The 19524-nt window shown below is 40.0% G+C and overlaps 1 protein-coding gene across 8 annotated transcripts in view; it reads left to right on the top strand.

The window, feature by feature from the left end:
* Positions 1–9414, top strand: part of SGMS1 (sphingomyelin synthase 1) — a 292102-nt gene extending 282688 nt beyond the window's left edge. For all 8 annotated transcript variants that reach the window (XM_081223542.1, XM_081223545.1, XM_081223543.1 and 5 more), the window contains 3 exons: positions 5253–5406; positions 6927–7093; positions 7808–9414. In XM_081223542.1, coding sequence (XP_081079668.1) covers positions 5253–5406; positions 6927–7093; positions 7808–7987 — 501 coding nt within the window. In that variant the 3' untranslated portion in view covers positions 7988–9414. The remainder of the gene's footprint in view (positions 1–5252; positions 5407–6926; positions 7094–7807) is intronic.
* Positions 9415–19524: the final 10110 nt, after the last annotated feature.

Raw genomic sequence — 19524 nt, forward strand, 5'->3', positions numbered from 1 at the left:
CCCCTTGTTCCTCCTCCATCCTCCTCCTCTTCTTCCTCTTCTGTTTTCTTCCCATGTCTCCTGCCTGTACTCAGAGGTAACCTAAATCTCAGAACTGCAGAACTCCACAGGAATTCCCTCCTTTCTAGCCCAACAAGCAGGAAAAGAAGTTCCCTTGGGTTAGAGACGAGAGAACTCCTACCAGTTTCCGTGCAAACCATGCTAACATGCAGTGTGTACATCCTAGATTTTTTTCTGTGCATGTTTTTTTAAACAGTTATAATTAAACCAAACATTTTGTTTCATTTTTTTCCTCTTGGTAGAAGAAAATATTTATGATATAACTTACTACAAAATCATTGTATGCTTATTTTTAAATAATGTATTAAACAATTATGGCCTAGTTCAGTGTATTTGAATCACTATAGTGTGAATTTGAATCACCTCAGATTCTGGCTCAGTAGGTCCTGAGAGGGTACAGGCACACCTTATTTTACTGAGCATTGCTTTATTACACTTTATAGTTATCGCAATCTTTAGAAACTGAAAGTTGTGGCAATTCTGGGTGGGACAAGTCTGTCACCACCATTTTTCCAGCATCATTTACTCACTTCATGTGTGTGTCACATTTTGGTAATTCTTGCAGTTTTTCAAACTTTGTATTTGTTATGTGATCTGTGACCAGTGATCTTTGATGTTGCTCCTGCCACTTGCTGAAGGCTCAGATGATGGTTAGCATTTTTAGCAATAAAATATTTTTTAATTAAGGCACGTGCATTGGTTTTTTAGACATAATGCTATTGTACGCTTAATAGACTACAATATCCATAACTTTTTATGCACTGGGAAACCAAAAAATTCGCGAAACTCACTTAATTGGAATATTCACTTTATTGCTGTGGTCTGGAACCAAACCTGAAGTATCTCCGAGGTAGGCCTGTAATGACAGGCAACCCCTGGCCCAGGTTCTGAATGGCAAGGGAACAGTTATTTAACAATTCCCATTTGGGTTGTTTCCAGTTTGTTGCTTTTATAAATAATTGTGCGTAAAGGTTTTCTTCATGTTCGGGATCACTTCTTGGAGGTAGGTGCCTAGAAACAACTAAGCACCGAGTCACACACAGGTCATGGCTATTTGGATTGGTGGTCAATATTGATGATTATTTTTGCAGAGGATTTTGCCAGTTGTAATAAATATATTACTCCCCAGGTTGGTGATGAGGAAATTGACTCTTAGAGTGGTTCGGCTGCCCAGGGTCACACAGCTAATTGGTAGGAGAGCCATGCTTTTAACCCAGCCTGTCTGTTTCAGAGGCCACTGCCTCTTCCTGCCTGCACTGCTGGCTGCTGCATTTACCATGTTCCTACCCTCCTCTTTAAGGAGCCTGTTTGAGAAGATCAGTGACGTTGTCCGTGCCCCACCATTGGCTATCTTTTTTTAGTTTTGCTAATTAGATATGGGAAAGAATGACCTCCTGTTAATGTTAATTTTTATTTCAATTTGTTTGACAGAGCCAGTGCCTCCAGCTGGTCACATCCTTTGTCCTTTGATAAATTTTGTTTCCTAAATGGTCTTATTTACTTGATTTATATGTACTGTGTACACGGTAAAGATGTTAAGTTGTTTCTGCTCCAATTGTCTTGTCATTTGTCTTAGAGTTTGTTTGCTTTCTTAAAGTGTAATTAAAAAATTTTATGTAGCTGTAACCATCCATCTTCTCTTCCTGTTCCCCACTGAGCTTTTAAAGAGCCTTTCCCCTTGCAGAGGTTTGACAATCATAGAAAGATATTTTTAAAAGAAAGCATAGATGTATTAAGGGCACTTGTAAGAAATGGAGCATTAATTTTTGGCTGTTTTTCCTCAATGCCATGTTTACCTCATAATCTCTCCCTCTTTTCCTACCCATACAGTTTCTCCACAGATATTTTCCTACCAAAATGAGAGGGCAAATTTAGGGGGAATGGTGCTCAAGAATATGATTTATAGTTTTCAAAACACAGAGGGAGTTTCGAAAGGACAATTTGAAATAATGTAAACTGAAGAACTACCTAAGCTTTTTTGCCATAATTTTCTTCCATTTATTATCCGTTGTTATGACAGAACCAGACCAAACTTGCAATCTAAAACTTTCAGAAATTTTTTATCATGTTTATACATGCATGCAATTTTAAGAAACAAAATGATCCTACAGGACTTATTATGAAAAACCATGGTATGCAACCCTTACACTAATCATACTCAGCCTGCTTTCCTATTCTCTTTAGCTCTTTTAACTGAGTCTTGTGGTGTTTACCTTCATTTCTTTAACTCTTTTTACAGAATTTTTTTGTGTGTATGTGTTTATCCTCAGGTCTCTAAGTGCCATGGCGATATTGTTTCTTTATAATTTCTAATACAGGCTGTTGCTGACTTCCTGCTGGGGAAGGCCAGGATTTAGAGCCCTTGTATTCCCCGCACAATCCACCCCCCCAGCTTGTATGTGTTCTGTGCCTTTCTTCCCCTCCCCCACCATCCCAGTACAGGAGTTTAGGCTTCTTATCCCATCTTCCCAGTGTTATTTTCTGTCCTTGATTTAACTCAGTATTCAGAGCTTACATTCTTACAGTTTTGTAAATGCTATTCATAGCCAAGTCATATAGTTTCCTATAATTACTTTTCCTTTTCAACACAATATTTCATTTCCTGTAGAGTCCGTAATTGCCTTGCTTTTTGCTCTGTTAGTTTTCTGTGTACTTACTCATTCCCGTGTTGTGACTCAGTGCAGCCGCGGAATTAGGTGTTCTGTTAGCCTCACCTCCAGAGCTCTGACTCACCCATGTAGGGGGCTCCCTCTCTTAGGCCTACAGCACAGCACTCAGTCTTCCCTTCGCTGGCATCCTAGCAAATCCCGTTTCTTCTTTTTTCTGTTTTCTCCTTTGCTTTGTAGAATACATCTTCTGTAATTTCCCGCAAAAAGAATACATAGGTGGTAAATATTGTGAAATCTTGTATATATGAAATGACTTTAGTTTACCCTTGGTCTATTTTTTTTTCCGGTACGCGGGCCTCTTACTGCTGCGGCCTCTCCCGTCGCGGAGCACAGGCTCCGGACACACAGGCCCAGTGGCCACGGCTCACGGGCCCAGCCGCTCCACAGCACACAGGATCCTCCCAGACCGGGGCACAAACCCATGTCCCCCGCATTGGCAGGCGAACTCCCAACCACTGCGCCACCAGGGAAGCCCCTATCCTTGGTCTATTTTTTAAGCTTAGGCTCAGTTAATAATATGGCTGGGTATAGAATTCTAAGTTGGAAATCATTTTCCCTCAGAATTTGGAGGCATTTTTCTGAAGCCTTTTCTTTTCCAGTATTGCTTTTGAAGAAGCCTGATTCTTGATCTTTTGTGTGAAGCTTGTTTTTGATCTCTGGATGCGTGAAGGTCCCTTGTTAGCCCCAAGTTTCTGAAATTCCGTAATGCTGAGTCTTGCTATGTAGATCTGTTTGCTTCTGTTGAGCTGGGCTTTCAGTGATCCCTTTCAATTTGGAAATCCGTATCCGCTATGTGGTATGTTCAACCTGACCTCCTTAACTAGAAATCTTGATCAGTTTTTTTAAAGGGAAATTATAATGAAACATATTTCCCAGAGCCCAGAATATTATCAGATAAATGTTGAAAAGGGATCATGGTGATTAAGTTGGCTAACCAAAATTTAAAAGAATGCTGATAAACATAAAGTATAGACAATCACAGATTTGATTTGCCAGAGCAAATAAAAGTTTCGGTAAATGGCTTGTTCATGCCATTTACCACTCTAGTATCCAGCCCAGACTTGTATCAGAGACAGGTAGATTTATTTACAAACTTTTTCACTCTTATTAAAAGGAAAAACATGCAGTTCTACCCACATAATTTCAGGAGATTGAAGGTACATCCCACTCAGTCCCTTGCTTAAATTTGGTCCCCAAAACTCACATACCAAAAAAAAATTCATATATTTGACTTTCCAACCTCCAGCTGCTTTAGCTAATAAGTTAGTAGAACATTTGTCCTCTAGGCCAAGCGTGTGAAATAGATCTTTAAATTTTTCCCAGAGATTTTCCCCCAGATGGCACTTACGGTAGTAAATCAATCAGTCAGTCTTTATCAGTGTAGTGAAAAAAAAAAATTCAGTAACTAAATATCTGCTGACATATGCTCTAAAAAGTGCCAACATCTAAGGGAAGCTCTGAAGCTGCATGCTTCATCTCTAGGACCACACTCTTCCAAGGGCTGTCTGAACAGCAGTGAATATTGAGTGGGCACACTTCATGGCGGTGGGGGGGGTGGATTTTACATGTCTTAATATAAATTTGTAAAGGAAAAACACTCCTGTGCATCTCCTGTACTCTGAAAACCCCATTGAATACTAATGTGACTAGATATATGGGTTTCCCCCCCCACACACACACACACAAGCAAATCTCTAACTCTCTTTAACTCCATTCTGGCACTGTCTACCTGGAAATAGCATCAGATCCCACAGGGTAAGGGCTCAGTCTCAAACTGACTGTCACCCCCCAACCACTTCAGACTCTGATCACACGTTCAGATTGTCACCTATACTTCTTACCGACCAGCTTTAAATTGGAAGTTCCTATGACCCCCCTCCTTGGGTTCAGTTAATTTGCTAGAGCTCACAGAACTCAGGAAAACATTTTACTTACTAGATTAGCAGTTTATTATAAAAGGATATAACTTAGGACCAGCCACACGGAAGAGATGTGTAGGGCAAGGTATGTGGGAAGGGGCGTGCATCACTCTCCCCACATCTCCTCATGTTCACCAACCTGGAAGCTCTCCAAATCCCTGTCCTCTTGGATTTCTGTGGAGGCTTCATTATAGAGGCATGATTGATTAAATCATTGGCCATTGGTAATTCACTCAACCCCCAGCCCTTCTCCCCTCCTTGGAAGTGGAGGGAAGTGGGAAAGAGGTTCCAACCCTCTAGTCACCTGGTTGGATCTCCTGGCAACCACCCCCATCCTTAGGGGCTTTCCAGAAGTCACCTTGAACTCATGAACATGAACCTAGGTGTGGTTGAAAGGGGCTTTTATGAATAACAAAAGACACCTCTATCTCTTCTCGGGAAATTCCAAAGGTTGTAGAAGCTCTGTGCCAGGAACAGGGATGAAGACCAAATATATATTTCTTATTATAAATCACAATATTACAAAGCTTAATTCTGAATATAAATTATAATCGTAGCAGACTTTTATGTGGGCTAATAGTCTGATTTTTTCTTTTCCCACCAGCTTTTCGGAGACTGGGAAGCCCAACTGCGGAGAATAATGAAGCTCATTGCTGGCGGCGGCCTGTCCATCACGGGCTCCCACAACATGTGTGGGGACTACCTGTACAGCGGCCACACGGTCATGCTCACACTCACCTACCTATTTATCAAAGAGTGTAAGTCGAAAGCAGCCTTCCATGAGACATGTAACCGGGCATGGAAAATGGGAACAGAACAGGCCTGATGTCAGTGGCCCTGGGGGGCGGGATTCCTACTCCCTGCTGGTTGGTACCTGCAGTACTTTAATGGGGTTAAGCCTTATCCTTGGAGATGCCATATTGGAAGACTTGGGTCACAAACTGATTTTGAATCCTGGTGCTATCACTTACTAGCTCTGTGACCTTGGGGAAAACCTCTAACCTCTGTAAGTCATAGTTTCCTCATCTTTAGAATGAGATACTGATAGCTCCTTCATGAATGAGGGAGAGGTTGTGAAAATTCAAATAGATGGCATATAGGGACACTAGTAGAGGTGCAGGGAGAATGAACGGTAGACGGTCTTTGTTGTTGTATTGTTAGAGTACCAAGTACAGATTTTCCTGGAAATGGAACATGGAGCCCTGTACATACTCTTAAGACCCTACCCCCGACCGTGACCACTCCATTTAAGCTGACAAAACTCCCTTCACCCTCTCTACTGCTGATCCCACTTATTTGGTTCAATTTTTTTACTTTTCCATAGGCTTTAACACCTTCTAACATAGTGTATAATTTACTTTATTATAATTATTATTTATTGTTTCTCTTCACTGCTAGGAAGGGATCTCCCCACAAAGGCAGGCTCTTTGCTTATTTTGTTCATTGATTCCAGTGACGAGAGCAGTTCCTGTCCTGGGCACATCGTAGATGCTCAATAAAAAGTGGTTGAATGAATGATGGATACTTGGACCCCTTGAAAATTCTGTAAAAGCCTAAACTGTCTTCCCCAGGGTGAGAAGGGTAGATCACACTCAGACAACGTTGTTGCCTAAAATTTCAGACCCTCTGAAGCCCACTCACTGAGAATACAAGGTAGAAAGGCCTGCACTAATAGAGATTTTGAATCTCCCATCAGATGACTTCCCAGACACTGCCGTGACCTTGGGAACATACTTGGGCTTGAATTCCCAGGCATTTGGATTCTCTCTTATTTGTATTTGAGAAATGGACATCTCAAAGACTTTCCAATTAGTGTATGGTTGCAGAACTTGGAAAGCAAATAGGGCAGTTGTATCAATTATAATTGCCTAGTCTGTGTATAAGGATCAAAAGGTATTGATTTTTGTATAGAGCATTAATCCCAAATTATTTCCTGGTAAATTTAATTGGCAGTGGGCGGTTTTGTTTTGTATTTTAATGGAGCCTGATGCATTAACCTGTCCTTATTTGTCCTTTTAAGCTACATTTATAATTACATGAGTCAAGTAATAACCAAATATAAATTACTGTGGCTAAGAAAATCACTTTATGAAATAAGCTGCATCCCTTCTAACCTCCGTCACAGAGAAATGAAAGCCCTTAGATTTGCTACCCCAAAAGATCTGTTTTCAGAAGGCAAGATCCAAGGTAATTGGATTCAGAAGTAGTAGTCGAGGCATGGTTGGGTGCCCTTAGTGGTACTTGAATAATGGGACTATTGCAAATTTCTTCTTTTCAGATTCCCCTCGACGACTGTGGTGGTACCACTGGATCTGCTGGCTTCTCAGCGTGGTTGGAATCTTCTGTATTCTCTTGGCGCATGACCACTACACTGTGGATGTGGTGGTGGCATATTACATCACCACAAGACTCTTCTGGTGGTACCACACTATGGCCAATCAGCAAGTGAGTTTTTCTCCCCATTTGATTTTAACTCCTATTGCTCTTGGCCTGCCGTCGCTGGCATGGCAGGGGGAAAAGTGCAAAGAACCCACAGATGTCTTCGGTTTCTCTTTTCTTAAGAGGTAGTCAGCTAAGGTTGTGTTGTCTCTTGTGATGCTGATCCACTTCTGAATGAAAGATGAACCAGAAATGTGTTAATATAATGACATAGGAGATGGCATCCTTCTGGAACAAGAATCACATTCTCATTGTCCCTGGAAAATATTTTTTAAGCTGTGCCCACCTCTTGCTTAATTTGCATTCCTACCTTCTTTTCTATCTTTGGCCCCTCACCAGCTTAATACTTAACATTTAATTAAGTCTCTCTGTTTTCATCCTAGAAGAGTAGCTAAAACGCTAATTGAGGTATTTATTTATAGACAAGAGAGTGAGTAAGCCGCATGTTCCCCGTGTACTCCCGGAATTGGAGTTATTTGTTTTTCTGCTAGTGTGTGGCCCAGTTTACAGCTGAGTGCAGAGTGTAGAACGGTGGTGGGAGTGTGAAACTGTGGCTATGTAGATGGTCATGGGGTGGGTCTGGGGGCCTTTGTGAATTTTAATATGGAAACTATTTGAACCTAAAGTGAAAGGTTATGAGAAACATATGTATGTTCCTTTTGGGGCTGGAACCATCAGTTGTTCTTCCTGACTTGGTTTTCTCTTTCTGTGTTCTCTTAGGTGCTAAAAGAAGCTTCCCAGATGAACCTCCTGGCCAGAGTGTGGTGGTACAGGCCATTTCAGTACTTTGAAAGGAATGTCCAAGGAATTGTACCTCGATCTTACCATTGGCCCTTCCCCTGGCCAGTAATCCACCTCGGTAGGCAAGTTAAATACAGCCGGTTGGTGAGTGACACATAACAGCTGTACATGGTGGGGAAAGAGGAGCTGTCCGAAGTGCTAAGAACTCCATGAGAAAAGATGCCATAAAATGAACACCTCCCTTATCCTGTTATCTTTCAACAGTTACCTTGACTTAACCGATTGAGTTACCTGGTCAGCACTGTGATCTTTTTTTCTCTCCAAAGGACCCGCGTTGGACAACAATAAAGAAAATTTAACCTGTTGTGCACTGTATACATTTCCTGTTCATAGGCTTGGGATTTACATAACCTTGCAACCACCGTGTTCCTTTGTATATGACGCAACAGCATAAATGTAAGCTTTTATATCATAAGTTCTGGTCTTTCCAGTCACACCTGGAAATAAAGCGTATTATTTTCTTGGGAAAACATACTTTTCATATCTCTTGCCCCAAAGATTGGGCTGTAAGCCATTTTCTAGCAAATGTCTCTATGAAGGTTTCTAAGCGCCTGATTGGGGTTCGATTCTGAAATCTTTCTACCTGTTGCACCGATATTCAAATAAAAATGACAGACACAGAAAGGTTTGGTAACTTTGGATTTTGTAAAAATCAGAGACAGTGTCAAAAAGTGCAAAAAAAAAAAAAAAGATTCTGTTATAAAGTGATTTTCTAAGTATTTCCTAACTTTATTTTTCAAAATGATGTTATGAAAACCAAATTTAAAGATTTTTACATGTCAGAGAAAAGAGAGTTAAAATTTAAAAATGCTTCTTGGGAGAGAAATTTGTCTATGTTTCTAGTGCCTTTCTTGTCTTGATTGTATGGTCAGTAGGCAATCTTCAATGTTTTTATTTAAAATAAAGTATTCCATGAAAATATATATGTATGTATTACTACTAAATTTTGCATTATAGCTAAATTAAATCAGAAGACTGCTTATGGTTTTTTAATTGCTATGAATTAAAGAATGGGAGAGTTAATTAGAAAGTCAGAGCCTGTTCCCATATTGTGAGCAGGTGGCAATGACAGGTACCACTTCAATTATTTTATCATCTATTTGGTAGTTTGATTTTAACTATACAATGAAAACAGCCATGAATACTTTGTTTTTAAAAAGAGAGTTTTGAAAATGATCACTTAACTAAAAATTGAAAGCTATAAATCAGTTATCCATACTCTCATGGCAATTTTGTTGGTAAACAACAAAGAAGAGATCTATTTCTTTAAAATATATTTGTGCAGGAACTGCATGTAACTCTTAAGTTTTACTCCTAACATGAGTATGTTTGGGGAAGTATTCTATTCTATACTTGCCAATGTGGAGAACAAAATAGTTTTTTAAGAATGAAGAAGTATATATATCCATTCTGTATTTTACGTGCAGCAGAATTATCTTCCGTAGGGTTTTTTTTGTGTATTCACAAGGTAATATTTGTATTGTAAAACAATAATGGTGAAGGAAATAAAAAGGCTTTTAAAATTTTGTTTGTTTTAAATCTTTGTAAAGTTATTATTCCAGAGAGTATACTGATATCTTATTAACAGCTTACCTAGATCATAAAATAATCAAAATGCACTTTTTAATAAAAACTGATACTTAAAATAAATGGCTACTATTTCTAATGTGTTCACATTCTTCACAAAAGTCGTAAATGAAGACATTAAAGCAAGATGAAAAACTGAGTTTTGAAATTTCCTTGCTGAGTTTGTTTGACAGAGGGCCTTTATAATCATGTTTCTTTTCCCTTGAGATTCCTTAAAATGTACTTTAAGGTTCGGTAACCTCTACAGATTGAGTGTATTTTTAAAAACATATAAAAAGACTTACAGATAAGTTTAAGTCAAACTGCAGACCACTGTTTACCAATAATTTTGAATTCTCTAATTCTCAATCAAGTCACTTACTTAACTTTTTCCCCCTATAACTGGAAGTAATACGACTTTTTCAGTTTAGTTGGAAAGGAAAAGTAAATTCTGAAATGAGAAATATAGTAATACTACTTTGCTAATCGATGGTAATGCAAAAATAACTTTTTAAAAAGGAAAAAGATATTGTTCCTGATGTGGGAAAGAAAGGAGGATAACAGTCGAAGCCTGTCTTTATTAAGGGAGGCTGTTATATAACCAGGGAGGCTAGAACTGTAAAACTAGGAAGATTTCCTGCATGGGACCAGATGCCACAAGTTGAAAGAGAAAGTATCTTGAGTAATGAAAATGAATTCTTGGCATATGCTAAAAATAGGATCTTTTTTCTCTAGGTCAAAATAGTTATATAAAAAAATTCATTATGTTAAGTTTACATACTACATATGTACCAAGAAATTCACTTGGTGGTTGTTCTTCATGCTTGACTGCACAGAGTCATGAACTGACATGTCCTGTGGCTCTCAAGTCTGCAACTTCCAGGAAGGACAAGAGAAATCTCATGTTCTGGAGAATTGTAGTACAGTTGATAATGCCTGCCTGAACAAGGACATGTGCTTTTTTGTGCTTCGGTTTATTTAAGCCAGAGCCCTAGACAATAGCTTCTTTATTTTACTCTCTTTAAGAGTTGGGCAATTCACATGCATTATCTTGTTAACCCTCACATCACCACAAGGTTTGTTATTATCCCCATTTTATGGGAGTTGACTCAGGTATGTTAAATAACTTTCCCAAGGGCATGCAGCTGGTTAAGTGGTAAAAATCTGATTGGAGTCCAAGTTTTCACCCACACCTCAACAACCTCTCCACCCAAATACTGTGAGCTTTCATAAATTCTTCAGTAAGAGTCCACAGTGAGAGACATCTGCCTACGGTGGTCAAGCTAAGCAGGGTGACTTACTGTGAACCGAGTAGTAGGAAATTCACACCATGAGGTGGAGAGACTAATTTTGCCAGTTTCCTAATTGCTGTATGTTTTGTTTGTATCCCAAGCAAATACCTAAATTGATAAATTTGATAAATATCTCATAAAATTTATAAATATCACATAAAATGAGAGTGCCTGCTAGCTTTTTAAAAATTCTTATTGATGAGTATAGTTGATTTATATTGTTGTGTTAGTTTCAGGCGTACCATAAAATAAATCATTTATACATATATATATATATGTATATATATATATATATATATATATATCGACTCTTTTTTAGATTCTTTTCCCAAACAGGTCATTACAGAGTACTGAGTAGAGTTCCCTGTGGAATACAGTAGGGATTAGTTATTAGTTATCTATTTTATATACAGTAGTGTGTATATGTCAATCCCAGTCTCCCAGTTTATCCCTCCCCCCGCCCTTCCCCCTGGTAACCGTAAGTTTGTTTTTGACATCTGTGACTCTATTTCTGTTTTGTAAATAAGTTCCTTTGTACCTTTTTTTTTTTAGATTCCACATGTATGCGATATCATATGATATTTGTCTTTCTCTGACTTACTTCACTTAATATGACAATCTCTAGGTCCATCCATGTTGCTGCAGGTGGCATTATTTTGTTCTTTTTTATGGCTGAGTAATATTCCATTGTATTGATATCTGCACCACATCTTCTTTATCCGCTTCTCTGTTAATGGACATTTAGGTTGCTTCCATGTCTTGGCTATTGTAAATAGTGCTGCTATGAACATTGGGGTGCGTGTATCTTTTCAAATTATGGTTTTCTCTGGATATATGCCCAGGAGTAGGATTGCTGGATCATATGGTAGTTCTATATTTAGTTTTTTAAGGAACCTCCATACTGTTCTCCATAATGGTTGTACCAATTTACATTCCCACCAACAGTGTAAGAGGATTCCCTTTTCTCCACACCCTCTCCAGCATTTATTGTTTGTAGATTTTTTGATGGCCATTCTGACCTATGTGAGGTGATACCTCATTGTAGTTTTGATTTGCGTTTCTCTAATAATTAGTGATGTCGAGTATTTTTTCATGTGCTTTTTGGCCATCTGTATGTCTTCTTTGGAGAAATGTCTATTTAGATCTTCCATCCATTTTTTGATTGGGTTGGTGGTTCTTTTGATATTGAGCTGCATGAGCTGTTTGTATATTTTAGAGATTAATCTCTTATCAGTTCCTTCATTTGTAAATATTTTCTCCCATTCTGTGAGTTGTCATTTTGTTTTGTTTATGGTTTCCTTTGCTGTGCAGAAGATTTTGAGTTTAATTAGGTCCCATTTGTTTATTTTTGTTTTTATTTTCATTATTCTAGAAGGTGGATCCAAAAAGATATTGCTGCGATTTATGTCAAAGAGTATTCTGCCTATGTTTTCCTCTAAGAGTTTTATAGCATCCAGGCTTACATTTAGGTCTTTAATCCCTTTTGAGTTTATTTTTGTGTATGGTATTAGAGAATGTTCTAATTTCATTCTTTTACAAGTAGCTGTCCAGTTTTCCCAGCACCACCTATTGAAGAGATTGTCTTTTCTCCATTGTATATTCTTGCCTTCTTTGTCAGTCTGCTAGCTTTAACTTGACCATCACTATACAAAAAGTCAGGTTTTGAATTAACTAGGAAATGGGATATGCTACTTGGATCCCTTCATACTGACATATTTTATCTTTTTTTCCCTTTGGTGAGGAAACTCACTTTGAACAAATCAAAACTGCTGTCTTGAAGTTCTGCTTATCAGCACCTCAAAAATTCCTACCTGTCTGCTGGCTTAGAGTACAAATAAGAAAATTAAGTGGTGCCTGCCTTGAGGGCCCAGACTCCAGCTCCCACAGGAGGGCAGAGATGGGCATGACCATCATGATGAGAGAGAGACTAAGAGTGAGGGGTAGTGACAAGAAGAAAGGGGGGCTTCCCTGGTGGCGCAGTGGTTAAGAATCTGCCTGCCAATGCAGGGGACACAGGTTCAATCCCTGGTCCGGGAAGATCCCGCATGCCGCGGAACCACTAAGCCTGTGCACCACAACTACTGAGCCCATGTGCCACAGCTACTGAGCCCGCATGTCTAGAGCCTGTGTTCCCCAGCAAGAGAAGCCACTGCATGAGAAGCCCGTGCACTGCAACAAAGAGTAGCCCCCGCTTAGCACAACTAGAGAAGGCCCACACGCAACAACAAAGACCCAATGCAGCCAAGAAAAAATAAATTTATTTTTTAAAAAAAGGAAGAAGAAGAAAGGGGGGCTGGAGCTGGGCCCCAGGATGTAGAGGGTTTGGAGAGTAGATGAGGCAGCAGCATTCCAGGGGAGGGGCAGAAGGACAGCACAAATGGCTCTGGTTTGCTCTTGGTGAAGAGAATGTGAAGTGAGGATTTATCGTGTGAGTTAATGTTTATTGTACGTTTGAGAAATCCTTTGAATTCTTGGGCCCTGATGTGACACAGTGGTATAGTTTAGCATCGAACGACTGAGAAAATACATGCAATGAATTAGAAATGTCCTCAAGAGAGTTTGTGGTTTACTAATCACAATAGCATATGTGTAACATTTGGTCCATGGGAGTAGTACTTCCTTATAAGAGCAATTTTTCCATTAACATACCATGGTTGGTGAGTGTACAGATTTGAGGGTCTCTTGAGAATTCTCAGGGAAAGTTTACTGGAGATTATAAGGCAGAGATCAGTGAAATAGAGTCCATTTTTTCAAAGTTTAGCAAAAAAAAAAAAAAAAGGGAGTCCAGATCCAGAGGCCTATGCAACATCAAGCGTCACGGTTTCTGTGTCAGAGGATGTGTAGGGCGTGACCACAGGGAGCAGTAGTGGCATTTCAGGTGAGGAGAAGGAAAGACTGACGCCCAAGAGGGTGCCAGTCCAGAGTCCCCTCCCAGCCCCGTGGTGGCCCAGAACCACATGTACTTTGTTGTTCTCTTGTTAGGTGCATACACATTAGGATTGTTTTGTTTTCTTAGAGAACTGATGCCTTTATTATGTCTCTGTCATCTCTCTCTCTATTCCTGATAATCTTCCTTGTCGTGAAGTCTGCTTTGTCTGAAATTAAGCTAACTACTCGAGCTTTCTTTTGATTAGTATTCGCATCTTGTTTTTAATCTATTTTGAAAATCTCTGTCTCTTAATGGGTGTATTTAGACCTTTGACGTTGAAACTATAATAGATATATACTTGAATTTATACCTACCACATTTGTAACTCTATTCTATTTGTTACATTTGTACAGTATTTTCTATTTGTTTAGTCAATTGCTTATTTCTTTTGATGAGTACTGTTTTTAGCTTTGGCTAAAATAAGTTCTAAATATTTTAACTTGGTGACACAAAGCATTCTTCCAGTGTGAGTAGGAAATAGCAAGCGTTGTTTTCTTTTATCCTTTTAGATATTCCAATCCATGTTATTTCTAGCAAGAACTTCAACCAGGATATTACACTTACCTTTATTTCCCAACTAGAGTTTTGTCCAACCCCTCTCTCGTGAATTTCGTCTAGGATGCACTAGTGCTTGAAGAGACTTAGTAAGGCACATTCAAATACAAACCCAGGGTAGTTCCTGAAAGGATAGGAATCACTTAGGTCATCGTTAGAGTAATCTAACCTAGAGACATCCAGATCCTAACAAGCTGCTCTAGTTCATACTTTCTCAACTAGAAACCTTCAACAATGTGACCATCTACCTTTCTGCCGTTTTGGGATGAAAACTGTGCAACTGTGAAAAGTATGGACTCTGAAGACCATAGTGGATTGTGTAGGTACATGCTTGTGGGAACCAGAAAGCTTTGGGGAGTATATGTAGAGGAAAATAACAGGTTCAAAGGAAGTGCCTTCTCTTTAGGAAGTAAATTAAGCACTCCTTTCTGTTTATCTTTTGCACTAGGTACTCCATAAACGCTTGACAGTTGAAAGGGTCAATGAATGAATGGCTCCATTGTTTTATGAGGAGTGAGAATAGTTGTCTAGGGGGAAAAGAGAAACTCCAGGAGAAGATATGGTGTATCGACAGGGGCATGGATTGGGGACCCAGATGTGTTCAAATCCCAGCTCTGCTGCTTATTGACAATGTGTGCCTTGGCCAGTTTTCTCTGAGCCTCAGTTTCCTCACTTGTAAAATAGGGATGATTTTACTTATGTTCTGGTGTACTGTGGGGCAGTGATGAGGCATGCATACAAGTTAAGTGCTCAGTAAACAACCACTGTCATTCTAGAGAGGAAAGTGAGAGAGATGAAAAGAAGACCCCTGTGGAGCCAAGAAAGAAGTCCCAGTCAATGAAAAGACTGGCCCCAACGGAGAGAAACTGGATAAAAACCAAGCACAGACTCAGCCTTTATTTGAACTTCTGAGTGAGTATACTTCTTAGTAGTCCGAAACTATTTCACCTTATTACCTTTGGTAAGATACTTGGTCTACATTCTGAACATCTGATGTGCATGCACAATGGTTGCTAGAGAATTGGTTGACTCATGAGATAGCATGACACAGTCTTCTTCAGTGATGAGCCAGGGCAGCAGGAACATGCATGGCTACCCTGATCTGTTGACACTTGGTATCTGCTCACCAAGCCAGCTCTGTGTTGTCATGTGGAGGAACCGGTATTGTTTGAATTGCTTTCTGCTAATAGTATTTATCAGCATGAGAGGCGAGGGGAAAAGGAGGTTTTGGTCAAAGTTGTCTGTCTTTTATGCATTCTCTTTTTAATGAAGAGCCTGTGACCATGGAAAGGCACGTATCGGGTTTCCCACTGGGATGTGTAGCAATACTCCCTGATATTTTAGGATGGTTCAGGAAAAAAAAAATCATTTTGGAAAAAGCGTGATCTGACTTCAAATGAATGTTTGTTTTGACGTCGTCTCTGAAATCATTGGCTTTGAGGGGTTTTGTTTGTTTTGTTGGGTTTTTTCTCTTTTTTGCTTTTCGTTTTTGGCTCTGAATTTTAAGAGGCCACAGGCTTATGGCAAGTGTGTTCATTATGAGCCTTATTGGCCAAGGGAGACTTTTGACCCCTGGCTGGTTTTAGGCTCCGACCAGGACCCCTAGCAGGGGTATGAAGTGAGGATACAGTGTTTGCAGCACAGACTTCCTTTTTACCACAGGCAACATGACAACTGCTTCAATGAGCCTTGCAGGCTCTCTACCAGAGGCGGGCAGATGAAGCTGCAGGCGTTTGCCAGCTCCATTTCTCCACAGGCTCCAGGGATGAACTTGTAAACGTAAACAGTTTGAGAGGAATCGTGTCCAGTTAGTGCTGCTGGCGCATGTGTGCTCTGGAAGCATCGCTGGCCCGATTCTGGAGCGCATTCCTGAGCTCGTGAGCTGGCACCAGATGACTCCACAGAGCTTATCTCCCTGCCTGCTCAGCTTGCAGCGGACACTCAGAGCCCTCGGGGCCAAACGGCTGCCTGATGAGCTTTCCCCTGGGGCTCCTGGCACAGGAACTGAACCTGGGAACAGAGCCAGAAGGTCTTGTTCCCTCTTCTTGAACAATCCTCTGCACCAATGGCACACAACACACAGCAAAAGCTATATGTTTCTTCCTTCAGGAGAGAAAATGTCAGTGTGTTCAGCACATGCAACCCTCCCGTGCTATTAACATTCACACAAGTGTGAATTCAAACAAAAAGTCACCAAAATTAGACTGGAGGGTAGCAGAAATGTCACTTTAACACATGGTGAGTATGGAGAGCTGTGACAATTTGGCTTCCTGTAGATCTGGGCTATCGAAACCGGATTAATTTCTCAAGATGTTCAGGGCTTAATCACCAATTAAAATCAGTAACAACGGTGCATTTGCTCAGGCCCTAGGAAATCCATTTTCTTCTTGAGAATGAAGGGGGCCCAAATCCAGGTCTTCTCATTTGACAAAAATGATGAGGAATGGATGGCAACCTTCCTACTGCTAAAAGGAAGTCAGAGCAGGAAAGGCAGCCAAGGTCACCAGAAAGACCTGCTGGTTTCTGTTCTGATTTAGAGCAGCTTGTCTTATATGCCCAGGACTGAAGGGAAATGAGCTAGTGAAATCCAGGCTGAAGCCCAGGGGACAAGAGTCACTTGGTGCTGGTCCCTGGAAGGCAGGGGAATGTTGGGGAATGGAGAGCACAGCGCTCTCTGTTTCACAGTTCTCTCTTCCCTTTCAGTTTGGTTTTTATGTGGGGGGAATCTAAGTTAGGGAATACACACACACACACAAACACATGCGTGCAAGCGTGTATATAAATCCAGCATTCATATCAGTATATTTAAGGCTCTAATAAATCTTCCCCTTAAAGAAACCTACTTAAATTTCATTAAACTAATATTTTCTAAATTTATTTGGCCTTGAGACCCTTTTTATACAAACCCTTTTCCTGCTAACGTTTTATCATGAAAAAAGTTGTGTACACTAAATTGAGAATTTCACGTTGAGAACCTCTAGAGGCACCACCCAGTCTACACTGTAATTTTTTTAACTTGCCATTTCACATATCAACCCATTTGTCTATCTTTTTATCTATCAGTTACTCTTATTTTTAAAAATTCATTTCAAAGTAAATTGCAAATATCAGTTCACTTCTGCCTAAATGCTTTGGCATTCATATCATTAACTAAAATTCAAAATTTGTTCAGTTTTTTTTTTGAGGTAAAATTTATAGATGAAGAAATACAAAAATCTTAAGTGAATATTCACTGATTTGACAAATGCATGGACCTATGTAACCTATTGTGACCTAGAACATTACTATCTTCCCAGAAAGTTCCTTTATGTCCCTTCTCAGTCAATCCTGGCTGGCCTTTCACCCTACCACTCCCAGAGGCAAACTCCTCTATGTACCCTTTTTCTACCATTGATTTTTTTTTTTCCCACCACGTACTATGTATGCATTCTTTGTGTATGGCTTATTTCACTTTGCGTAATGTTTTTAGATTCATTCATGTTGTCATGTGTATTGATAATCTATTCCTTTTATTAGTGAGTAGTATTCCATTGAATAAATATACCACAGTTTGTTTATCCACTCTTCTATAGATTGATATCTAGACTGTTTCCAAAATTTGGATATTATGAGTCAAGGCAGGCAAGAACATTCTTGTATGTGTTTTCTGTGTGTGTGTACACATGTGCATGTATATACAGGCATATCTCATTTTATTGTACTCGCTTTATTGTGCTTCACAGATATTGCTTTTCTACAAATTAAAGGTCTGTGGCAACCCTGCATGGAGCAAGCATTGGCGCCATTTTTCCAACAGCTTTTGCTCACTTCGTGCCTCTCTGTCACATTTTGGTAATTCTTTAAATATTTCAGACCCTCCACCAGCAAAAAGGTTAGAGACTCGCTGAAGGTTCAGATGATGGTTAGCATTTTATAGCTAAAGTATTTTTAAATCAAGGTGTATACAGTTTTTAGAAATAATACTATTATTGCACACTTAATAGACTACAGTATAGTGTAAACATAACTTTTATAAGCATTGGGAAATTCATGTGACTTGCTTTAATGGTCTGGAACTAAACCTCCAGTATCTCCAAGGTATGGCTGTATGTATATATGTTTCCATTTCTCATGGGTAAATAGCTAGGTATAGGATTGCTGGGTCAGGGTAGATGTGTGTTTGATTTTATAAGAAATTACCAGACCTACTTTTGGGAAATTTTTCTTACTCTTAAAAAGGGACCCAAGGATGGAAAATACTCCCTTCCTCTTGGCAAGGTTGTGTCTAGGTATAATGCCCAGAACTTTTGCAGTTCTGAGGACAAAACTGACATAATGTCATTGAGGAACGGGGTCCTTAACGATACTACTGGACGCTGCAGTAACCAATTCTGGGGCTGCCCTCCTTGGAGTTTTTTTTTTTTTTTTTTCTTTTTGCGGTATGCGGGCCTCTCACTGTTGTGGCCTCTCCCGTTGCGGAGCACAGGCTCCGGATGCGCAGGCCCAGCGGCCATGGCTCACGGGCCCAGCCGCTCCGCGGCATATGGGATCCTCCCAGACCGGGGCACGAACCCGTATCCCCTGCATCGGCAGGCGGACTCTCAACCACTGCGCCACCAGGGAGGCCCATCCTTGGAGTTTTTATGTGAGTTAATAATGTCCTTATTATTTAAGTCAGTTTGAATCCGAGATACTTTTAAAAAAAATTGAAAGAGGGAAACTATTTTTAGAAAATTTACCAAAGTATTACATACATACAGAAAAATATACACAGATTAATTTTCACAAACTGAACGTACCTAAGTAGCTGGCCTCCAGGTGGAGAAGCAGCATTACCAGTAACAGGGGCCTTGAAGAGATAGGGCTATATCACACCCTATTAAAATTAGACATGGGGCTTCCCTGGTGGCACAGCAGTTGAGAGTCCACCTGCCGATGCAGGGGACATGGGTTCGTGCCCCGGTCCGGGAAGATCCCACGTGCCGCGGAGCGGCTGGGCCCGTGAGCCATGGCTGCTGAGCCTGCGCGTCCAGAGCCTGTGCTCCGCAACAGGAGAGGCCACAACAGTGAGAGGCCCGCATACCACAAAAAAAAAAAAAATTAGACGTGAAGAAAAACAAAATTGGAGGCCCAGTGGAGTTCACTGGTGAATTCTACCAAACATTTCGGGAAGAAATTGTACCAATGCTCCACAAAGACAAAACAGATACCCCCATTAGAAACCCCTCACTCGATTGGGATTGACATATATACACTAATGTGTATAAAATAGGTAACTAATAAGAACCTGCTGTATAAAAAATAAATAAACTTTA

The sequence above is a fragment of the Mesoplodon bidens genome (assembly GCF_964165515.1).
Source record: "Mesoplodon bidens genome assembly, chromosome: 1".
Lineage (NCBI taxonomy): Eukaryota > Metazoa > Chordata > Mammalia > Artiodactyla > Ziphiidae > Mesoplodon > Mesoplodon bidens.